The sequence below is a fragment of the Coenobita brevimanus genome, chromosome 57, assembly GCF_032717465.1.
Source record: "Coenobita brevimanus isolate Jiangsu-jjx chromosome 57, ASM3271746v2, whole genome shotgun sequence".
Lineage (NCBI taxonomy): Eukaryota > Metazoa > Arthropoda > Malacostraca > Decapoda > Coenobitidae > Coenobita > Coenobita brevimanus.
Genome location: NC_137010.1, coordinates 32,185,469 through 32,207,968, shown reverse-complemented (window position 1 = coordinate 32,207,968; position 22,500 = coordinate 32,185,469). Strand labels below are relative to the sequence as shown.

The 22,500-nt window shown below is 40.9% G+C and overlaps 1 protein-coding gene across 2 annotated transcripts in view; it reads right to left on the bottom strand.

The window, feature by feature from the left end:
• LOC145402332 (phospholipid phosphatase 2-like) overlaps window positions 1–22,500 on the bottom strand; it is a 76,256-nt gene that overhangs the window by 43,732 nt on the left and 10,024 nt on the right. Inside the window, exon 1 of one of the 2 annotated variants that reach the window (XM_080274474.1) lies at window positions 11,266–11,402. The exons of the other annotated variant lie outside the window; for it this stretch is intronic. Within the exon in view, the coding sequence (XP_080130600.1) occupies window positions 11,266–11,356 (91 nt within the window). The 5' untranslated portion in view covers window positions 11,357–11,402. Of the gene's footprint in view, window positions 1–11,265; window positions 11,403–22,500 lie in introns of those variants that run through there. 2 annotated transcript variants of the gene reach the window in all.

Genomic DNA, 22,500 nt, shown 5'->3' with positions numbered 1-22,500 from the left:
TGTATACCTATTCTTGTACCCATCCATATTTACGTCCCAAACAACCTACTTACCTAGGCTACCCAAGTAGACACATGCCTACCTGTAGAGCGTTTTATCTAGCCTAATAATGAGCCCTAACTCCTTTTCACCTACATTCATACACAACTTGCCTTACTTACCTACCCATGTAAACACCTGCCTTGCCCACCTATTGCACGTTTTTTTCTTTTTTTTTTGGGGGGGGTCAAGATTCCTAACCCTTTTGCAGATCAGTTGAGGGCCTGAACCTTTTACAACGATGTGTGGCTTATTTTAATGTTTTTTCTGTATTAATCGCGTTGAGTGTGCGTTATATATATATATATATATATATATATATATATATATATATATATATAGATATACCGTATGTGTGTGTGTGTGTGTGTGTGTATAATATCAAAGTACTGGTTTACAAGACTTTAGACTCATTAAAAAATATTTCAAATAGATATTGTGACACAACCAAACTCTGTGTTGATCCTGTTGAAAACAGGTTAAAACAGAAGGCTAGATTTTTTTTGTTTTTTTTCGCGTGTCCGACTCTGGGCGAAGGCTCAGGGCCTATTTCTTGGAGGCAGTCACCTATCCCAAGGCCCAGTAGTCCTCCTACACCTCCACATGTCACCACTTCGGCGCTAATACCCACCGTCCGTATTGAATACATGCTAGGGCTGTCTCATACAGGACTGGTGTATTGGTATTAGACTGAGCCAACCTTGTGCTGCTTCTTCTCCATCTTGCCATAACTTGAAGCTTAGGTCAGTATATGCCTGGAGTGTGTGAGGGTGTGTGTTAGGGGCTGGTCATACATGTACTTGACTAATACACTGATATGACAGACTACTTTGAACTGAACTGTCTAGAAGTGTTGCACGGCTGTACAGTCACAAGTGATAATATCTGTTCATGTCATAACAGCTTGACATTTAAATGCAGAGTGGGAGATAGATAGGTGCGCCAGAATTAGAGAATATTACTTAGGCCTATATAGGGAAGGAAAATGAGCTATTGAACATGTAGCCTCCCTCGGAGCTCTTGCTTGGAGTTCGGGCAGGGTGGGAATAGGCTAAGGTGAAGCAGATACAATAGTTCACTTGTAATTGTGAAACTTATTAGCTACTAAAAACTGTCATTGTGGCACCTGCATTCAGCAGATTTTGACTCACAATAAATAAGATTGTAAAAACGGTAGTTAATTTTATTCTTATGGAAAGCCAAGAGACTTATTTATTCTCTTCTGTTAAAAAAAAAAAATTATAATTTATTGGCATAAGATTGCCACAGTGATTGTTTTAATTCATAATAAAAGCTGAAAATATGTAATTGTGAAAATCTTTTGCCATGGAATACTTGTGTTTTTGAGAATGAATATTATATACCGTACCGTACTATATCGACATTCTAAATAACAAACATTAAAAGTGTGATTAACTTGCCTGTACATTATCGAAAGCACTGAAGTAAAGTGATTGCGTTATTTCTTTCTGGCAAGGAATATTATTTTTTAATCGTAATTGTTGTGTATATTTTTATCTGTGGAGACAGATGAATACCGGTATATGATTTTTGTCGTTTTCCATAAAGTTTGTAAGTTAAGAGCCTCCACCAGTTCCACAATTATATGTAGCTATACTGTATTGTTTGCGCAGATAATGGGCATAAATTGTCTTGTTTTAGAGTTGTTATTCCCCAATTTTGAGATATGTCTTTTTTCCATAATTACTGTACATTATGAAGTACCGTAGGGGATATCGGTAGCTACCAGTAAATCTGAAATTAATAACTCTATATCTTTGATAGAAATAGATGCTGGATAAAATGCAATATTTTGCATTACCGGTACCCAGTTTTGATCATTTAGTATCAGTATTAATAAAATGTTATCTAGTTATAAGAATATCAGTCATCCCTTTGCTAAAATGTTAATAAAACTTCTCTTTGTCTAACAATCCTTCCAGAATTTCATGCAATAAATGTTATGTAACAATAAATATAATGTTATATTAATCTGAAATTCCCTGAATCGTATTCAGTTTTAAAATTAGACATTAAAAAAATTGGGTTTATTAAAAAACAGTAACAAAAATAAACCTTGGTTTAAACCACTTGGTTTAAACCATTGGTTTAAACCGATCCACCCTGCCTCACAACCAAGGGTCATCGAATTTCATGCTACCACAACGTACTAAACAGTATGTGGGAGAGGCCCAGTTCCACAGCATCCATTAAGATAAAACTAAGGTGACTATCATGTCATGCCTACTGACCCTTCACTTCGATGACACTTGTACTCGTACTTCATTATTATTATTATCTAAAGTCTCTCTCTCTCTCTCTCTCTTTCTCTCTCTCTCTCTCTCTCTCTCTCTCTCTCTCTCTCTCTCTCTCTCTCTCTCTCTCTCTCTCTCTCTCTCTCTCATCAGCCTAGGAGAGACTGTAGGGGTTGGATGCAACCGCCATTTAACCCTTCACTACTAAGTCTTTCTTAAGCAGAATAAAACCGTCTGGCAGTATAAACAATAAAGCACAGGGTTAACTTCTATCTCACCCGTTACGTAGCTCGTCGCCTTTGTAATTCCTTTCCTTCTCACCCACCCTCACCACAGTTCCAGCTCATCCCGGCCATTACTTCCTCCCCAAGCTCATTTCTATACCCCCCTCCCCGGTCCCCTCCACACACACACACACACACACACACACACACACACACACACACACACACACACACACACACACATTTTCCATTCACGGGAAGAAGATATTTAAAGATACACCTTCACTGCACTTAAACCACTAGCCGAACAACAGCCACACTCATTCCCACAAGCTCACCTATCCACTCTTTCCCCAGCCCCTTCGCCCACCAGAGTGCCAGCCCATCCCGCCCACTCCTTTGCTCACCACGCCAAAATAAACGGAAATGACGTCCTCCAGCTGAAGGGGTTAACAGTGCGCTAGTCTTTGTACTATTTTCATATTAAACTTACATTGACATCTACCTTCAGTCCTGTAACAATAGGTTAGTAATAGAGTGATGCCAGTCACGAAGAAGTGCTGCGGAAAGGATCATTAGACCGTAGCATTACCTTATTCCATCAATGAGCTTCCCGAAATAAGCCGTAAAAGAGCGACAATCAGCGACAAATAAAGGAGAAAGAACTGGGTACCGTAACCGAGTCCCAACCATGTTTGTTAAGTAAGCAAGTACGACAGTCAACGCCCATGTTTATTTCTCAGACCAGGACTTGAATTTCGTAAGAGTGGTAACAGTGGATTATATTCAAGAGATGGACCTTCACCTTCAAAATTCCTCTCTCTCTCTCTCTCTCTCTCTCGTTTCTTTTCTCACAATCCTTTGCGCCTCCTTCCTTGCGTCTCTTCCTCCCTCTTTCTCATTCTTCCTCTCTCCCTTCCTCCCGCCTGTTTCTGTCATCCTCCCTATATAGATAGATAAGTAAATGTCGCAAATATTGCAAGTTTGACAGACATTTGAGTAACACTGATAATATACTGGTTATTACCGGTATACTGAACTAAGTTTGTTTATATATATATATATATATATATATATATATATATGTATATATAGATAGATGGATAGATGGATAGATAGATAGATAGATAGATAGATGAGAGAGAGAGAGAGAGAGAGAGAGAGAGAGAGAGAGAGAGAGAGAGATTCTTCGTCAAACTGTGTGAACCCCTTCATCCCAAGGACATAATTTTTGTTGCATTTTTGCTGCTACAAACCTTTATATTCAGCTCAGGAAAACCTCCAACCGTGAAGAACACTAACAGGAGGTAATGAAGGCTGTGTTTAACCCCTACGGCTGTAAAAGATCTCTCTCCAGATGAATAACGTGGTGTGGATATAGAACTGAATATCAGAGGCGTTATTGTTCTGAAGGGGTTGGTGAAGGCAGTGTTTGACTCTCGCTGGAATTACCGTATCCTTGCTGGGCCGAATAAATGTGTCTGGTAGAGGCAGCACTATAATAAAAGGACACCACCTTACTGGATACGTCAATGAAGGCTACAGTTCACGCTTCCAGCTCGAATAACCTCTCGGAAGCTGAATACTGTGGTTGGGAAAGAGCAAGAATTTAAAAAAAAAAAATCACAGTGATGTGGTTAATCAAGGGCGTACCTAACCTCTCCAGTTCAGTCTCCCTGAATCTGAATAAAATCGTCTGCAGGTAGCAGGAATAAAGTTACTGAAATCAAGGGGTTATATTTCACTCCTCCAGTGTGATAAGTGTATCCTGCACTGAGTAAATGCGTCTGGAGGCACGAATAAAAATAAAAAGACGTGTTGGGGGTTGAGAGAGGAGTGGAGGTGGAGGCGTGAGAGAAAGTCCCTCGCCACACATTCAACACTATGAGGTCAGTTTTGTTTGTGCTTTCTCTAGGCGATATTTATTTAACTCAGTTTTTTTTTAGTCATATGAAGGGGTTGATTACAGACTAATTCATTAACCCCTCAAGCATGAGAACGTCATTTAGTCATTCGCTGCCTCCTGACGATTTTTTTTTTTTTTTTTTACTAGAGACAATTTTCGAACTGAATGGATTGGTTACAGCCATCAGTAACCCTTTCAAGCCGAGGAATGCTGATTAAGTTTCAGTTTTGTTATCTCCAGGTGATTTTGTTCAGCTTAGGAAAGATTCTTTGACCTGGTAGGGTTAGATAAAGCCTTCATGAACTGCTTAACTGCTGGGGGAATCTATTAACTTAAGACCGTGTGGCAGCTTGTAAGAAAATACAAACCTAGGCTAACCTGAATGAGAGCGTCTGATGGTAGCAAAAATGAAATTATATCAATCAATCAGTCAATCAATCAATCATTTCCTGTGGCACCCCACGGGATGCATAGGGCCTCAATGAACTCTCTCCACCAATATTTGTCTCTTGCCATCTCCAGGTCCCACCAACATTCCTCTCTTGCTTCTTTTTTCATTGTCCTCAACCAGGTTTCCCTCGGCCTACCTTTACCTCTTCTTCCTCTAGCAGTCCACTCTGGCACATCCTGTATTAAACTACCTTCTTTTCTGTATATGTGCCCCAGCCACTTCCAGCGAGACAGTCTCACATATTCATTAACTGGTTCCACTTTCGTAATATCCCTTACTCTTGCATTTGTAACTCTGTCTTGCCACTTTACCCCAAGAATCCTTCTCAGTATTTTATTCTCAAATCCTAATACTTTCTGATCTGTTGCAATTGTACTGTACCATGACTCATGCCCGTAAATTAAAATTGGTCTAACCATGGACTTGTAAATTTTCACTTTAGTATGTACCGAAAGCATATTATTATTCCAAGCAGATTTCAACATTCCAACAGCTCGCCAAGCCTGTCTAATCCTCTCCTCAACTTCATTGTTTAATAATCCATTAGATGATACAGTTGTTCCCAGATATTTAAAGTTTTCTACTTTCTTCACCACATTATTCCAAATTACACAATCGATTTGGTTCTTCACGTTCATATTAATAATTTCAGTCTTTTCACAATTTATTACCAATCCCACTTTTTCTCCTTCCTCCACCAGAGAATCAAGCACCCTCTGCATCTCATAAATGCTTCCGCAAATCAGTACAATATCATCAGCATAGTTCAAAACCATCAGCTTCTTATTTTCTTTCCAGTTAATTCCTGCACTTGTTCTCCTTACAACCTTTTTCATAACATAATCCATAACCAAAACAAACAACAATGGCGAAAGAACTCCTCCTTGAATCACTCCTGACCTAACTTGAAATGGATCACTCAAAGAACCACCCACCATTACCTTACAAAAAGTACCTTCATGCAGGCTTCTAATAATATTTACAAACTTTTCTGGTATACCATAGAATCTCATAATTTTCAACATAGCTCCACGTGAAACACTATCAAACGCCTTTTCAAAATCCACAAAACACATACTAAGTGGCATTTTCATCTCATTAGCTTGTTGCATTAGATGCCTTACAATAAAAATCTGGTCATTACAACCTCGACCCTTTCTAAATCCCGTTTGTTCTTCTCTTAAAATTATATATATATATATATATATATATATATATATATATATATATATATATATATATATACACGATATCCTAAATTGAATAAGATCGTCTGGTTAGTAGTAGATAGAGTAAATTAGAACCACAACTTGAAGACCGTCTGGCAGGAGCAGAAATAAAATATAACTACCGGTAACTCTAATCTAAATAAGCGGGTGTGTAATTGCAAGAATAAAATGTGAGGCACTGCAGTGTATCACGAATGAAATAAGATGGTGTAGTAGTAGCAGGGATCAGTTATAAATGAAGTAGTTGGGGTGAAGGGGTTGCCAGCGCGCTTATCACCCGGTACAGAAGGTATAGTATTAAAATTCATTACTGTCATCTAAATATGATTGAAATAATAAATCATTTAGATCCGCTCAGTAAGCTAAGGGCGTGTCCACGCGTGTGCTCGAACATGTGCTGCCAACATGCATACAACACAAGAACGAACACACTGCAAACATGTTGGGAACAGCAGCGTCCAGATCATGTTGGCAACATCATGATGAAGTCTCAGCTGCCTGGTATGGACATTCGTATCCCATCGTTTCTGCTGCCAGTGTTCGAAGCTGCACTGAAACATGTTTGCATACATCTGTCCAAATACATGTACCCAAACATAGTGCCAACCGTGTTGTCAACATTTGTTCGAGGGTACGTGTAGGTGCGCCCTAATATATGCAATTATGAAATTTCTGTAAATGGGCAGGGGGGTGTGAAAAAATGATACGGGCGTGTGGGGTACCGGGTAGTAGTACTTGCAGCCCCAGGCTCATATAAACCTTAAAGGAGACTACAGGTCAAAGATGTATCATACATGACATTGACCTTTGTCCTACAGCCGCCATTTCTGCAGCAGCATCGATGGACACAGGGTTGATCGCTAGTCAGGATGTGACTCGTAGTTGATCACATTAAGGTAAAAGAGCACAGGAGAAACTTACAAAGACACTAGACCAGAAGTTTGATGATTGTTGCAAGGAAAGAATCACTATCTTTTTTGATGGCCACCAAGACACAGCATACAGTAGGTGATGCTCAAGGCAAAGGAATCAGATAAACAGTTTCCAGGCATGGTCAGAGAGGAGTATTATATACAGTGTGCAGTGAGCCAGGCAGACAATATCTCTTCCACATCACACCTGAGAGTCTCAAAGACAAGGAAACATGCCGAGATCATCGCAAGCAATCTCGTAGAATCCACGAGAGAAAGAGGTATTGATAGTAGTCTTCAAATCATTGATGGTGACTCCACAGATGCCAGAGCTGGCTGGGAGGATGCCACTACGTACTGGGTTGAGGTGAAGCTTGGTCATAAGCTGAACTGGCTGGTATGTGCCCTCCATATCAATGATTTACTGCTGCGACATTTGATAAATGCAGTGGATGGCAAAACCCTGTCAAACAAGTGGACTGGCACTGTAGGGAAGATGCCTGACTCTGCCACACTGGAGAAGCTGTTGTTCATCTGAGCAATGAAGTATTGCTGATCAAGCCTATGGTGATGTTTACAAGATTACACAGGCAGTCGAAACAGGCTGTCTGCCAACAGACCTAGTTCTTGAAATTGGCCCTGTTAAGTCACTCAGGTTGACTGACAACAGGAAATTTGCCGGATATGGGTATCAAAACTTGGCCTCAAAGAAAATCATCTGAATAATCTGAGAATAAAGACAGTACAGTGTGAGCGTTTACTATCCTTGTTGGTTCAACAATGAAAGTGAAACACTCTAGGATTCAGGGCCCTCGCCACATTCTGTTTCAACTGCAGCAGCTAAGCATCAGAAAAAGGCTGTGGTAGATATAGCCATGCCTACTAAACAGCGTTCAGCATGCTTTGCTTTAAGTGAAATGGTAAATCACACACCGATTTGCTCTGGTGAGAGTGAGGAGAGGCAGCAGGGCGCCCAAAAGATTACTGACGAGAGGAGAGGGAGATAAGGCACAACATGAGAATATTTCTGTCCATGCCAGGAAGACTTTCCATCAACTCAGAAGTCCTCATTCTTAGACCTGATTGGCTGGTGTGATGACTCTATGAACCACCTTTAGCCTGTGGGCTTACAATAACTGAAGTGAAAAGTTTATCGCTGGAGCAACGCAAGTGCCTCAGTGGTCATGACACTCAACCCATAGAACGATGTGTCTGGAAAGTCACAGAAGCTGCAGGCAGATAATAAGTTATGAAAATCGGGAAGGCTTCACTAGAGGCAAAGACGCATGCAGGCAGTTGTTGTCCAGAAATCAATCAAAGCAGGACTTGACGAAACTGGCACAATGACCCCCCCCCCCCAATTAATGTTTTAAGATATATAGTTTGCTGATAATATTGTCCTCTCATTAACCAATGTTTTTGATGAAACAATGAAACATTGTTGTTTCAGTGCCTTTCAGCTGGTTTTTACTTAAATGCAAACCTAAATTTGCATTACTACCTTTGCTTTCGGAAAGAATGACGTGTTTTTTATTTATTTATTTATAAGTCATTATTTACCAAGGTAAATATGGCCAAATAAAAAAAAAAAAAGTGGTTTTCAGTTTCCTAGAGTAAATCACTTTTAGTACAGTACCCCTCATCAGGAAAATTCTCTACAATAATTTTTACCCCAAAAAAACAAAACGCCCTACTTACTAGATATAGTAAGATATAGCCGTCATTAACCCCTTCACTACGACAGGCCTTTTCTCAGTTGAAGGCAGTCGTCTGGTGGTAGCAACAATAAAAGACGTGATCGTAGTGATGTTAAATCTTTCAGTTCGGTGACATTTTTAATTAGTTCTTGTTATGTCTAGACGGTTTGATTCCACGAGAACACCCATCGAGCTAGAACTCTACCCAGGTTTAATCAGATCCTCTGTAAGTAGCATTAAAGTATATGTGAATAATGTGTATACCGGCATATATGAAAATCGTATACATATGAAAATTATATATATATATATATATATATATATATATATATATATATATATATATATATATATATATGAACAACCCGACGGTAGTCAAGGCGTAGTAAAAAAAAAAAAAAAAAAAATCATCTCAAAATTCGGCATGCGTCCGCCCAGCAGACACCTGATACTTGTAGATACTTTTTTTTTTTTTTTTTTTTTTTTTTTTTTTTTTAAGGCGGACTGGAAAAACCTGTGTTCAATTCCCCAGCCGATTAACTGCTGGAGGATATATATTTTTTCTCCGTATGTCCCACTTTGGTTCATTCAGCAGTATAACTGAGGACCTGGACCATATGTACATTTGGCAACATATGAGCCTGGGACAGCATCACATATTTATTGGTGGCACTGGCAAGAATGAACGGAGGTGTCAAATATTTGTTGAAATGGCCAGGTAACTGTGATGCACGAACGTCAGAAATTGTAGCTAGACCTTCACTTCACACAGACACTGTCCCAGGTTCATGTGTGGCCAGGTGTACGTTCGATTGTCATACGCTTAATGGAGAAGACTGCGACTAATTACCTGCCTTAATGACCCCTTGCCGTCGATAGGTATTAATCACAGCCCTCATCTTCGAGTAACAGCCTACATGGGGTGTACGGCATAATTACATGCCTTAATTAGCACTTCCAAATTTAGTCTTCTTCCAAATTTGCGCATCTCCACACAGCCCTTCCACAGTTACATAAAATCGTCTGCCTGAGGCATGCCTAAAATTGTCCGTCTGGCTGAATTATGCCTAAAATCGTCTGGCTGAAGCATGAATATACACGTGTAGGGAAAGTTTATATTACAGTATATATATATATATATATATATATATATATATATATATATATATATATATATATATATTCCATCGAGACATGATGTAGGTTATAACTTGTCACTAACATTTATTCTGAGTCAAAGACAAGGATAGCAAAGAATCGTACTAAAAGAATTAAAGGAGATTGTTAATTCACTACGAACTTCTGGAAGCGAATATCGTCTGGTGGTATTGTTTCTGTATCAAATTTCGCAGAGGGAGGGTGACAGCCAAAATTAACTTTTTCCATGCTGGCGAAGTACGAATAGGGAAGAGGTGTTTGTGGGAAGCTCTCATCTGTTTGCAAGTGGAAGTGTTGCAGTGGTTATATGTCTGTCTTTTCATGTCGTTAGAAAAATTGACAGGATTCGAACTAATGCACCTGCACCCACTGTGAGTATCCGCCTCAAGGCCTACTTGGGCTCGAACCCTGAACTCGAATCACACGCATCAAGAGACTGGCTACTTCAGTGCCACATCAGTTCCGCAGTGCCAGCGAAATAAACAGAGACGATCTTCATAAACGTGAAACTATTGCAGCCAGTTATAAAGTTTCTTTGAAAATTCATAGAATGTGAAATTGTTTTATTAAAATGCCTCCTTATGGTCAAAATTGATAACTGCGAAATAATAAGCTGATGCATCAGCTGTTTTAACATTCGACGTGACAGAGCAACTCACAATTTCAAGTTGAGCAAGTTTGTGTTTCATGAGTCGCTAAAATGCCTCCTCAGCCGAAGTTGAGAATTGTCTCATAGTCAGCTGATGCGTCACCTGACGCAACAGCTGACACGTTCAATCAGCTCAAAATTTCATGCTGAGCAACTTTGTATTTAGTAAGAAAATCGCTCAGAGCTCTGCAAAAACTTATATTCGAACACTCCTAGGAAAAAAAATCCCCCAGGTTTATCACTTATAGACCTGTTGGCTTCGCCGCAGGTAAAAGGGTGTCACCGTAGTGAAAGGATTACGTCTTTTCCAGTGTTAACCCCCAAGGCAGCATAACGTTGTTACTTTGCTTCTGTCGCCGCCGGACGATCACACTTAGTTTAGGGCAGACCCTGCAAGGAAGGGGTAAATGTTTGTTGTAGCCAACCCCTCCAGTTTGAATTATCTACAGTACCGATAAATGAAATCGTCTCGGGGTAGCAAAAATTAGAAGGGCATTATCGTAGGTAACAGGTTAACCCCTTATGCCTAAGGGTGTCAGTTTGTCTATCCTTGCTGGCACCAGACGATTCTGTTCAGCTCTGTATATCCCCTAGTAGTGAAGGGTTTAATGAAGACTATACAGCTACTTCCCTCCCAGTTCAAAAGCTCCTATGCCGAGTAAGATCGTACTGAGTTAGCAAGGACAGTGTAAATGATATCACCGTAGTGAAAGGGTTAATAATTAGCAGTATATAGATAAACTTACTTGCCCATACCATCTTGCGCTTGTGCCTTTGAAAGAATGCATGTAGCAACAGCCTCCTCTTCCTTTCTTTTTCCAGGCTTTCACTCGTCATTTTTATATTTATCTTGACACTACGAACGGTGCTGTCGGTTTATATCGTCTTTCGGGTTATATCTTCACCGGTATTACACACAACCATAAAATCACTGAGAAAACTTTTATGCCATAGCACTGACGAGATATTTTGAGCTAAGTAAGAGATTAGGCTATGTTCGTGCTCTTAATTTTCAGAATGCGTAACTGTGTGCTTGTATGCTTGAGAATGATAGTTGTGAGGGAGATGTGTTTATATATACCTCCAGAGTCCCACCCCCTTGTATTTCCCAAGACGACTGAAGTTGTGAGGACTAAGGACGTTTCAACTGCGGCTAACTAGGTGCCCGATAGCCCCTGTACCTTTGTCATCATCTGTTTTCCCCGTTTCCTTAATTCATTCTGCATTATCATGACCCCCATTGTCAATAATAATGTCTCGTTTTCTGTCGTAGATATTTGGTAAGCTAGAGAGTATATGAACAGAGAAATAAGGCAAAAATGTAACTCAGGAAATGTCCCAGTATGACATCCGCCCGCCCAGCCGTGATGACACGTTGCCTTTAGTTGCTATCTTTACTTTCAACGTTTAGTTTTATTGGGCCCACTATGTACACTGATACTTTAACCTGTTATGCTCTACTCTTGACGTAATTTTACGATTATAATGATGTTGCTAAATATGTGCACTACTGAAGGTTTATCGCAGAATAAAGTTAATATACAACTCATGCAGCCACCAAGTGAACGATAAATTCTTCCCGTATTATATCGTGTAACTCAACTCTTATCGCAGTTATGTAAGAGGCGACGAGCTCGGTTCCAAGATAGCATGAGGTATTGAAATTATAGGGGACGGGCCAAAGGTAGCCTGTATTCATGCTTTTACGAGGTAGAAAGTGGCAGCTTGGTATAACTTAGTAATTTAAGCATTAGTAGGGTATTGTAGGCCAGTGTGTGTGTGTGTGTGTGTGTGTGTGTGTGTGGCTTAACCCCCTCCAGCCAGATTTATCCAGACAGTTTTATTCAGCTGAGGGGTGGCTTTTCGAGTAGGAGGGATTAAAAATTACCTCCATTAATCCATCGCTGCTAAACACCATCTCGAAGTAAGAAAAAAAAATCGTCTGGAGCCAGCAAGAATAATACTATTGCAATAAAGGGATTAAACAGTATACAAAACTGCCAGTAAAATCTAGGAGAGCTTCAACGCACACTATTTTTTTTTTTTTCCCTCAATAAATTGTGGCCTAAGAATCATAGGAATACTAATAACATCTTTAGGAAGTTAAGTTTTTTTTTTTTTATCTAACGATCAGTTTTACACGCGAAGCCTATCCTAACCAAACCAAACCTGATAACATAATAAAACAATCAAACCTGACCGGAAAGACTTTGGTGAAGGATAAGTTTGGGGTTACGAATCCATTTCCTGTCGCCTGTAGCACGCCCCTGCCATTGTAAACACACCTAACCTTGGTGTCGTTGTGTCATATTTCAGCAGAATTTGGGTGTCAGAAACTAATTACACTAATGAAACTTCGTTCATGTTATGGCATTTTCAGCGACTGTATGCAGCTCACTATATTTAGTTTAACGTTCCTATATTTCGGAAGCTGAATGGTATGGCTTAAGTAATTTCTCCGATTTGTTTATTCGCATAGTCTTGAAGGATGTGTTTTTAATGATGTGAGCATGAATTGGCTGCAGTAAGTCTCAAGGGCATCACACTGAAAGGCAGTGTTGCAAACCATTAGGTAATTCAACCCACTGGGAGGGAGTCGGTAGGGTAATTTTACCAAAGTAGCACAAAACGTAGAAATGTTACCATTTACTCTCACAGGAAATGTATCAAGATTTCCCAGTAAAAACGAAGAAGTCTCCCACGCATGACAAATTATAAACTAAATTTTTGTTATACGATACTCTATAAAGCTTTTTACTTCTAGGGACAAAGTTTGACTAGATTCTTTTCCTACTCGTTTATGGACTTGGTTTCGTGTCGTATCGTATCGTTTTAAAGCTCCTGCATGCTTGAATGCGCCATCCAGTCACCTGAAGGCGGCTGTCCACGCTGATTGATCTCTGGCAGCCTTCCCACTCAGTCCCTAATCCTGGAAATCACAATCTATGTCAGGGGTCGGGGAACAGAGGTAAATTATCCCAAATGGGGTAAGTCTAAATATATGGAGAGTAATGCGTGCGGTATGAGGTAAAGCGTGTGGTATATTTCTGATTTTTCACATAAATGACGTAGGTTTTAGTGAACAAGATGTTCATGTATGATGTATACTATACCATATGCAAGAATTTCAGAGGATTGGCTTGTTTTTGTTTGCTTTGAGGTCTGGGGGTAATTTCATTTTACTCAAATAAATTTTTGGTAATACCCTAAAAAAGTTCCCCGACCCCATTTTTTTTTTTTTTTCTTTTCTGCCACTCGCAGCCGTACCCTCGACGTTTACATCCCTCACCTTACGGACCTAGTTGTCGTCTTCCACCCTCTGAACATGTTCAAACCATCTCAATCTGTCTTCCCTCATCATAGCACCACTCAAGGGACTTTCCTGCAAGATCAGTCCTTTCACTCAAGTCGCATCCTTCCTCAACTCTTCACTCGCAGTCCTAGCACCCCAGGCCTCACATTCAAGAACGCACTACATATCCATCTAATCTTTATCATTTCTGTACATCTGAACTTGCGAGTAACCTTTTCCTTTACTCTCCAAGTCTCACAACCATACAGCATTACACTCCTAACACATGGTGCATACAATGATCCCTTAGCACTGAGGGCGAGCCCTCTCACTGTTAGGAGGGTAACAGCTTCCTGAACTTCCTTGAACTACTCCTTACCCTAGGCACAGAGCTCCAGCTCCACTAGTACATAACATGTCCCCAAATAACAAAACTCATCGTCACACTCAAGGGACTTTCCTGTAAGATCAGTCCTTTCACACCTCTCAGAGTCTACATGCCCTCCCCGACACATCTCCCATGAGAGTCAAATTTTAAAGTCACATAAGAGAGCTTCAAGCACCGTGACAAACAGTAAAAGCTTCAAGACTGACCCCTGATGCTCGCCAACATTCATGGAAAACTCATCACCCACATAGCCATGACCACTCTAAGCATCCATTCCTCCATCCTAGGCTCTCTCATTGTGCACTTCACCACCTCCCTAGGGACTCGGTCAAAGGCCTCCAAGTCAACAAAAACAAAGCAAAGCTTCCTCTTACCTATGTATTTTTCCTGAAACTGTCGAACAATGAATATGGCATCAGTAGTCCCTTTGCATGGCATAAATCGAAACTGCGCTTCATCACTATTCACTCTTTTCCGTATCATACCTTCCAGGACTCTCCCCATTGCCTTCATCATTATCCAAAAGTTTCATGCCTGTTTAAATTCAGCCTTATAATCCCAAACTGCGAAAGGTGCACATTAGACGCTGTGCTTCACCATTACCAAACAAGAAAGATTGGTATGATGTATCTGAAGGTAGGAGTGAAGTCCAATCCCACATTATCTCTTTCGAAGTGTAGGTGTCCGATGCTATAGGCTGGTATTTCACTCCTGATGGCATACGTAAATAAAAAAATAAAAGGCCATCTCTGGGAGTTCTAAACTTTGTAAGCAAGGCAATATCGTCACTGATGATTTGCAACCAAACCACCATCGTACTTTTGGTAACTACTTCTGAAGGAATATTGACGTATTATGAATTGGAACAGACATTAAGAGTACAACTTCTTATTGCTTTAACTAGCCTTTTGCTCCTTTTAAAGGCAGCTGAAAAACAGGTGTCTGACGCTTTTCTCTGAGTCATGGGGTAACGAAGGATAATGTAATGGAATTTCACGATAAGCTTTGGGTTTAGCAACTGTGTCGAGAGGTTGACAACACTGTTAGAAGGGTATAGGTAGAGACATATTTTCATGGAAATGTAAGAAACTACTTATACTTGCAGCTAATAACTGAAGTGTCATAAACTGATGTTTTCAGTTGCCACAGTTTTCATTTGTTTGTGTGTGTGTAATTCACCGGGTCGGTCAGGATCACTTGATGGTCGTTATCGTCAGCTTTTACCCTCCCGGAAGGGAGCTGAGAGCTCATATAGTCCGATCTAAGGGCAAGGCTGTGACCTTCACACACCCACACACCCGTCCCCTTGCTCAAGGGGGACAGTAACCACCCACTTCATCAGTGAAACTTTTCGCAACCTGAGCGAGGCGCGTACCCCCGTCTTAGCAGATGCTAAGCGAGAGCGTTGCCACTGAGCCGGCGAACGGTGTGTGTGTGTGTGTGTGTGTGTGTGTGTGTGTGTGTGTGTGTGTGTGTGTGTTCTTACCTAATTGTATCTTTACAGGAATGAGTCAAGCTCGTACTGTTCCGTGTCTTAAACCATATTTATCGTACTTAACCTTAAATTTGTGAATTGTTTTGGCACACACTATTTCATTCGGTAGTGTATTCCATTGATCAATTGCTCTGTTTGGGAAACTGAATTTCCTTACGTCTTTATCACCTCTCTTCTTATGCAGTTTTTTGCAGTGCCCTCTTGCTGATGCTTCTCCATATGTTAAGTAATCATTTATGTCTATTTTCTCCTTCCCTGATATGCACTTATATAGCATTATCATGTCACCTCTTTTCCTTCTCTCCTGTAGTGTTGGTAGATTCAGTTTATTTAGTCTTTCTTAGTAGCTTAGGTCCCTTAAGCTTGGTATCCATCTTGTAGCGGCCCTTTGAACTTTTTCAATCTTGTCTATATGCTTTTTGAGATGAGGACTCCAGACTACTGATGCATATTCCAGGGTTGGTCTAATGAATGATGTTATTATCCTTCTTAGTATGTCTTCATTTATGTATGTGAATGCTATTCTCATATTTGCAGGCAGTGTATACATGTTCCGTACCTTCTCGCTGATGTGGTCAGCCGGAGATAGTCTGTTATTGATAATCACATCTAAGTCTTTCTCTCTTTCTGATGTGTATAGGGTTTTATTTCCCAACTTATAATCCCAATCAGGTCTTTTTCCACTTTTACCAAACTTGATTACATGACACTTGTCCACATTGAATTCCATTTGCCATGTACTACTCCATTCATGAAGTTTATTTAATTCTTCTTGTAGCTCTTTACAAGAGTATGTGTTAGTAATTCTCCTTTGTATTTTTGCATCATCTGCAAACATATTCAGATAGCTCTCATTTCCAGTGTTACTGTTTATATCATTTATATACACTAAAAACATGATTGGTGCCAGCACTGAACCCTGTGGTACTCCACTAGTCACTTCTTTCCATGATGAGTAGTTTCGTCTTAGTACTGTCCTCATTTCTCTTTTTATGAGAAAGTCTTGCATCCAACAAAACAGTTTGCCTCGAATTCCTCCTTGATGGTACAGTTTCCATAAAAGTCTTTGGTGTGGTACTGTGTCAAAAGCTTTCTTGAAATCTAAATAGATACTGTCCACCCATCCTGTATTGTGTTTGTTACTCTGTCATAGTAGCTCAACAGATTAGTAACACATGATTTTCCTTTTCTGAAACCAAACTGTCTTTCTGTTATCACACTGTGTTCTTCTAGATGATTTACCCAAGCTTTTCTTATAAGCTTTTCTAATACCTTGCTTACAACACTGGTCAGTGATACTGGTCGATAGTTGAGTGGATTTTGTCTATTTCCTTTCTTGAATAAGGGGACAATATTTGCTTTTTTCCAAATATCAGGTAGTTTACCTTGACTCAAGGATTTCTTGAAAATTAAAAATAATGGTTTACTTAACTCCTTTGCACATTCTCGTAATACCCAACATGAAATTTCATCAGGACCACTTGCTTTTCCTCTGTCTAATCTACTTAACTCCTCCTGTATTACTTTTTCTGTGTGTGTGTGTGTGTGTGTGTGTGTGTGTGTTTACCCCTGACTCACCACCCAGTGATCGCCCCAGCACTCTGTGACATACTCAAGTCACTAAGGACCGAACACAGAGACTAAGGAAGCGACAAAGGGCAGCAAAGGTGGCGATGTGAGAGGGGCTCGCTGAGTGTGTCCATGATGGAGATACTGTAGGTACCCCTTGAGGAAGACATATAGAAAATCAAGGTAATAACAGAAAACTTACTTTCAAAGGCCCACTATTTTACTTTACCCATTATTGCTCTGATGGTAAATAAAGAATCTAAATTTAAATTACTTTCTTGGACTTCTGTGACATCGTTCCTTACAGTGTTGGTTAGTGAATATCTTAAATAAAGTTAAATATCACCGTAGTTGCGAGTAAGTGAACCATTAATGTTGTGAGTCAAGCAGAAGTGTTTTGCAATAATTGGAGGAGGTGGTGACACGGCAGCAGGAGGTGAATCATAGTGCTTCCTTCCTCCCTTCCTCCCTCACCCCCTTCCTGCCTACTTCCCTCCTTCGTTCCCTACTCTTTACCTACCGACCTACCTACCTGTCTGTCTACCGACTCACCGACCTACCTACCTGTCTCCTTGTCAACGTATCTTTTTTTTTTTTTTTTCCTGTTTCCCACCCTATCTACTTACCTACCTCACCTCAACCTGCCCCCCTCCCTACCACCTGCGCTTCCCTCCCTCTATACTTACCTACCTTTTCCTTCTTCCTGGCCTCCCTCTGTACCTACCTACATCATCTTTGCCATCCTCCCATGCCCACTCCCTACCGACCTACCTACCTAACCACCGACCAGCCTACCAATCTACCAGCCAACTTGCCCACCGACCTACCTACCTACCCACCCACCTACCTCTGTCTACCATCCTATCGCTCTTCTTACCCCGCCACTATCCTGCCTACTAACCTCCCACCCTGCCTATCTCACCCTTTACCATTCGTCGTCCATAATAACTTCCCTTTCTTGGGTAAATATCTATCTTCTCTCCCTCCGCTGAGTATGTTCACTCCCGAGTAATAGAGAGAGAGAGAGAGAGAGAGAGAGATTACAGTTCAGAGCTTGGAGGACAACGCAGAACAACATCGATACATATTGTTGACAATGTGACTCTCCCTGTCAGGCACAAACTGTAAAATACGATTGCCTTTCCCTCTTTCCTATGAAATTTCCACAACAGCTCTTCTATGCTGCGTGGTGGTCCTTCTCACTCTTTTCTGCCAGCTTCGACCGGAGGGTTTGATGGGTGGAGGGGGGGGGAGCCTTCCTGTTTTTCTGTCCTTGTCTTTTAACTCTTAGAGTAAATTTCTTAGCTGTAACCTGTTCTACAATAAACAGAACGAAAAGATAACAGGTCTGGTACTGTTTGCTCTCTTTTGTAGTCCTTCCTTCCTGCCTCCCTCCTTACGTTCCTCACTTCCTTCCTCCCTCCCACCGTACCTACCAACGTACTTCCCATCCTTCGTGTCTTCTTACCTACCTTCCGACTTTCCTCCCTTCCTCCATACCTCTTACCTCTTTGTCCACCCTCCTTTCCTTCCCTCTTGCCTTCCTTCCTTCCTGTCTCCCTACCTACTATGCGTCCCTTCCGGTTCACACTTCCTCACGCCTCCTTCCGCCATCCCGTCACGTGAAGGGGGGGAACCACAGCCAAAGATAAACAGCAATTTATGTTCCTGTTTTATAATGCTTAATAATTATAAAAAAAAAAAAAGTGGCAACATCCTCCTCCTCCTCCTCCTCATCATCATCATCATCATCAGTAGCATGACCTTTTTCCACCTGAGGATGAGGTGAGGTGGCATCCAGGGAAAAATTAGAAAAAAATACGAAAGTGGGCGGACGAGTAACTAAAATTTAATAAGACAAAGAAAAGCAACTTCCACGGCTGTATTGTTAGTGTCTAATTATTGTCACAAAATTAAGCCCCCGCTCCCCCCAAAAAAAGGAAACCCATGAAATAAAAACCTGCACAGCTAGTCTGGCACTGTTTGTTACTATTATCGAAATATGTAAGAAAGCCAAGAAAAGCGATATGCATTCTTAATGATGGTTAATGCTAACTAGCAAGTAAAGATCAAAGCTTGTGCTACATGATTTTTTTTTTCTTAAGAGTGAGCAAAGAAAACAACAGAGGGAAACAGCGATGGTAACGATGCATTTTGGGACTGAATATCAGATTTATTCGAACGTGAAAGTCACAGCCAGATTGACGATACTGTGGTTAATTGTATTCACTATTGTGTGATATCTAAGAGGATGTGGTTATCAGAGCAGGTTAATAGTCCTCACTGATGAATGACCTCAGGTAAAGATAACTAAACTTTTGTGGATAGTATCCGCTGGCCACTATAGTACTCTATGCGGTATATTTATTTTTTTGTTTTCATTTATACTCCTTCTGGGTGCTACCTGCCTTAGTGTGTTAGTGGCAGTAGTGTTAGGGTTATGATAACATTCACTTAAGCCCGTCTTCAGCTATACATCCTGTGGGTTAACCCCCACCCACCTTTTTCCCCCATGGACTTGTTCCCACATTGACCAATTTTCCCCTATTACCTATTTTTCACCATTTACCTATTTTTCAGCATGAACGTATTTTCCCTCAGAGATTTTTCCCCCATGGACCTGTTTTCACCATGAACATACTGTCCATCTCGGACCCATTTCAACCCATGGACCTGCTTCCTCTCTATGGAAGTATTTTCCTCCTTGGACCACATTTCCCCATGGACTTATTTTCGTTCATGGACCTCTTTTCTCCCTGTAGAGAAAACGTCGGAAAAAAAAAATAATCTTGTCATTCAAGGGGTGAGGAAGTAAGTGTTTTATCAGTTTTATTTTTCCCTGGCAAAGAATGATTGCATCACTGGTTATTCTTAGCTCAGTGTTATCTTTGTTGCTGATACGCGACAGCAGAGAGAGAGAGAGAGAGAGAGAGAGAAAGAGAAGCAATCCCTAAACCGTTTTTGCTTTTGTGATTACAAATGTCAGATGTTTTACATACAACATGGACGATTTATTTTTTATATTTACTGACGTTCAAAAACAACCAATAAATCACCCTATTAGAAATACTTGGCTTTTGTGTAGCAGAAATATGTATGGAAGAAGGTATACATGAAGTGGTATGCTTTTCTTGATATTTTTTTATGTGTGTCATATAAAACTCATAACTAGAGCCATTTTGCTGTATAAGAATTTACCGTTCACCAGAGAATACGAGACCCCCCCCCCTCCTTAGATATTTCCCTAATCTGGAGACATATCGGTAGTTTTATATCTACTGTATACGCGATGTTGTAACACCTTAACTTTACTACTATTACTCATTTCCGGTCATTTCCTGTCAATCAACGTTCTCTCATCCCCTCACTCAAGACACACAAACGTTCAGGCAGATGCACTCAGCGCACCTCATTCATCAGTGACACTTTACCGGTTCGGAGTGGTTTATCTGTGACGTCACTAACCACTCACGTAACACTGACTCCTCGAGCATTGTTTTAGTTCCTCGTTTAAAAAGTGCAGTTCCTGTGACGTCACGAGCCGCCCACGTAACACAGTCCCCCGTTTTTTGTCGTCGGTCCCCGTAACACACGTCATCGTCATTACCCCAGCATTACGTATGAGGTCACTAAGGCGGCTCGCTCAACACACATCCCCAAGTACAGTACTTTCCTCGGTTCTCGCAACAAAGCTCAATACCGCTGCGGCATTTCCTGAGGTGTTTGTTGTATCCGTGATCCTGTATAAGTAGCGCTGAGTAAGGACTTGACGAATTATGTTTTAGTAAATTTGTTTTTCCTTTGACGTCATGTAAAGGTCGTTATCGCTTGACTGAATTCTCCTCCTCAGATGACGTAATTTTCTGCTTTCTTGTTATCCAGGCGATTTAATCAGCTTAAGGGAGACGTTCTGACTCAGAAGTGTTAGATGCAGCGTTCATTAACTCCTTTCACCTTAGATGTCCCTCCATCCTTAGATAAAATGGTTGTCCTGGCAGCCTGAGTAATTTGTGAAATAGGTTATCGACGTGAGGGAGTTAAATTGGACTTGCTTGCTTGCTTCCTTCCTTCCTTCTTCCTGTGGCTACTGTCATTTTCCCTCTCGGCTTAGTTTTCCCTTTTGTTTTCCTTCGTTCTTACCATTTTTTCTTTCATTCTTCCAATTTTCCTTCTTTCATCTTTCTATTGCCCTCATCCTATTTCTCCCTTTCCTTCTTCCCCCAATTTCGTCCTCCATTTCCTCTTTGGCTCCTCCCTTCTTTGGCTTCCTCCACTTTTTTTCATTTCCCTTTACTCCTTGATTGCCTCCACTCCTTCCTTTCCTCCACTCATTTTCCCATTTCCTCTTTCCATTTCACTACCATTCTCCCCCCGGTTTCTCCCTTTCCTCCTAGTATTTCCTTCCCAAGCACCCTCCATGTCTTCTTCGCTATCCTTGTCTTATTTTCGTAAACTGTTCATACACCGACAGGAAATGCCTATGAAAAAAATAGTACGATCCAACCCACCTTCTGCAATTATCTTCTTATGTTCATATTCTTCCTTAACTCCTACTTTTCTCCCTTCCTCCTCCAACTCCTTCCGCTTCCTTCTCCCATTTCCTCCTCTCTTCCTCACGTTCCTTCCGTTTCCTTCTTCCATTTCCTCCTCTCTTCCTTCCTCACCTTCCTTTTCGTTCTCCCATTTCTTCCTCTCTTCCTCCCTGTCCTTACGTTTCCTTCTCTCATTTCCTCGTTTCCTCCTCCCTTTCCTTCCGTTTCCTCCTCCCATTTCGTGTTTGCTTCCTCTCATTCCCGCCTTCCCTCCCCCCACACTTTCCTTTCCTTTTCCTGCCATTCCCACCTTTCCTCTCACTTCTCTCATCCTTCCCTGCACAAAACCCTCTCTCAACCCCCTGTTCTTCCTTTGTTAACCCCCTGCAGACCACGAACGTTTTTTTTTATTCATTCTTGCCACTATCAGACGGTTTTCTATAGTGAAGGAGAGGCACTTGGAGCTGGAGGGGTTAGATACAGACTCCATTAACGAAGAAAATCCCCCTTAGACTGAGAGAAATCGTCTGGGAGTGGCAGGAATATAAAGACTGGCAGAAGGGGTTAACATTTACACTGGGATTTACTCTCTCTCTCTCTCTCTCTCTCTCTCTCTCTCTCTCTCTCTCTCTCTCTCTCTCTCTCTCTCTCTCTCTCTCAGGTGTGAATTTAAAAAGGCGTTCTCGTAGTGAAGGGATCATGTTT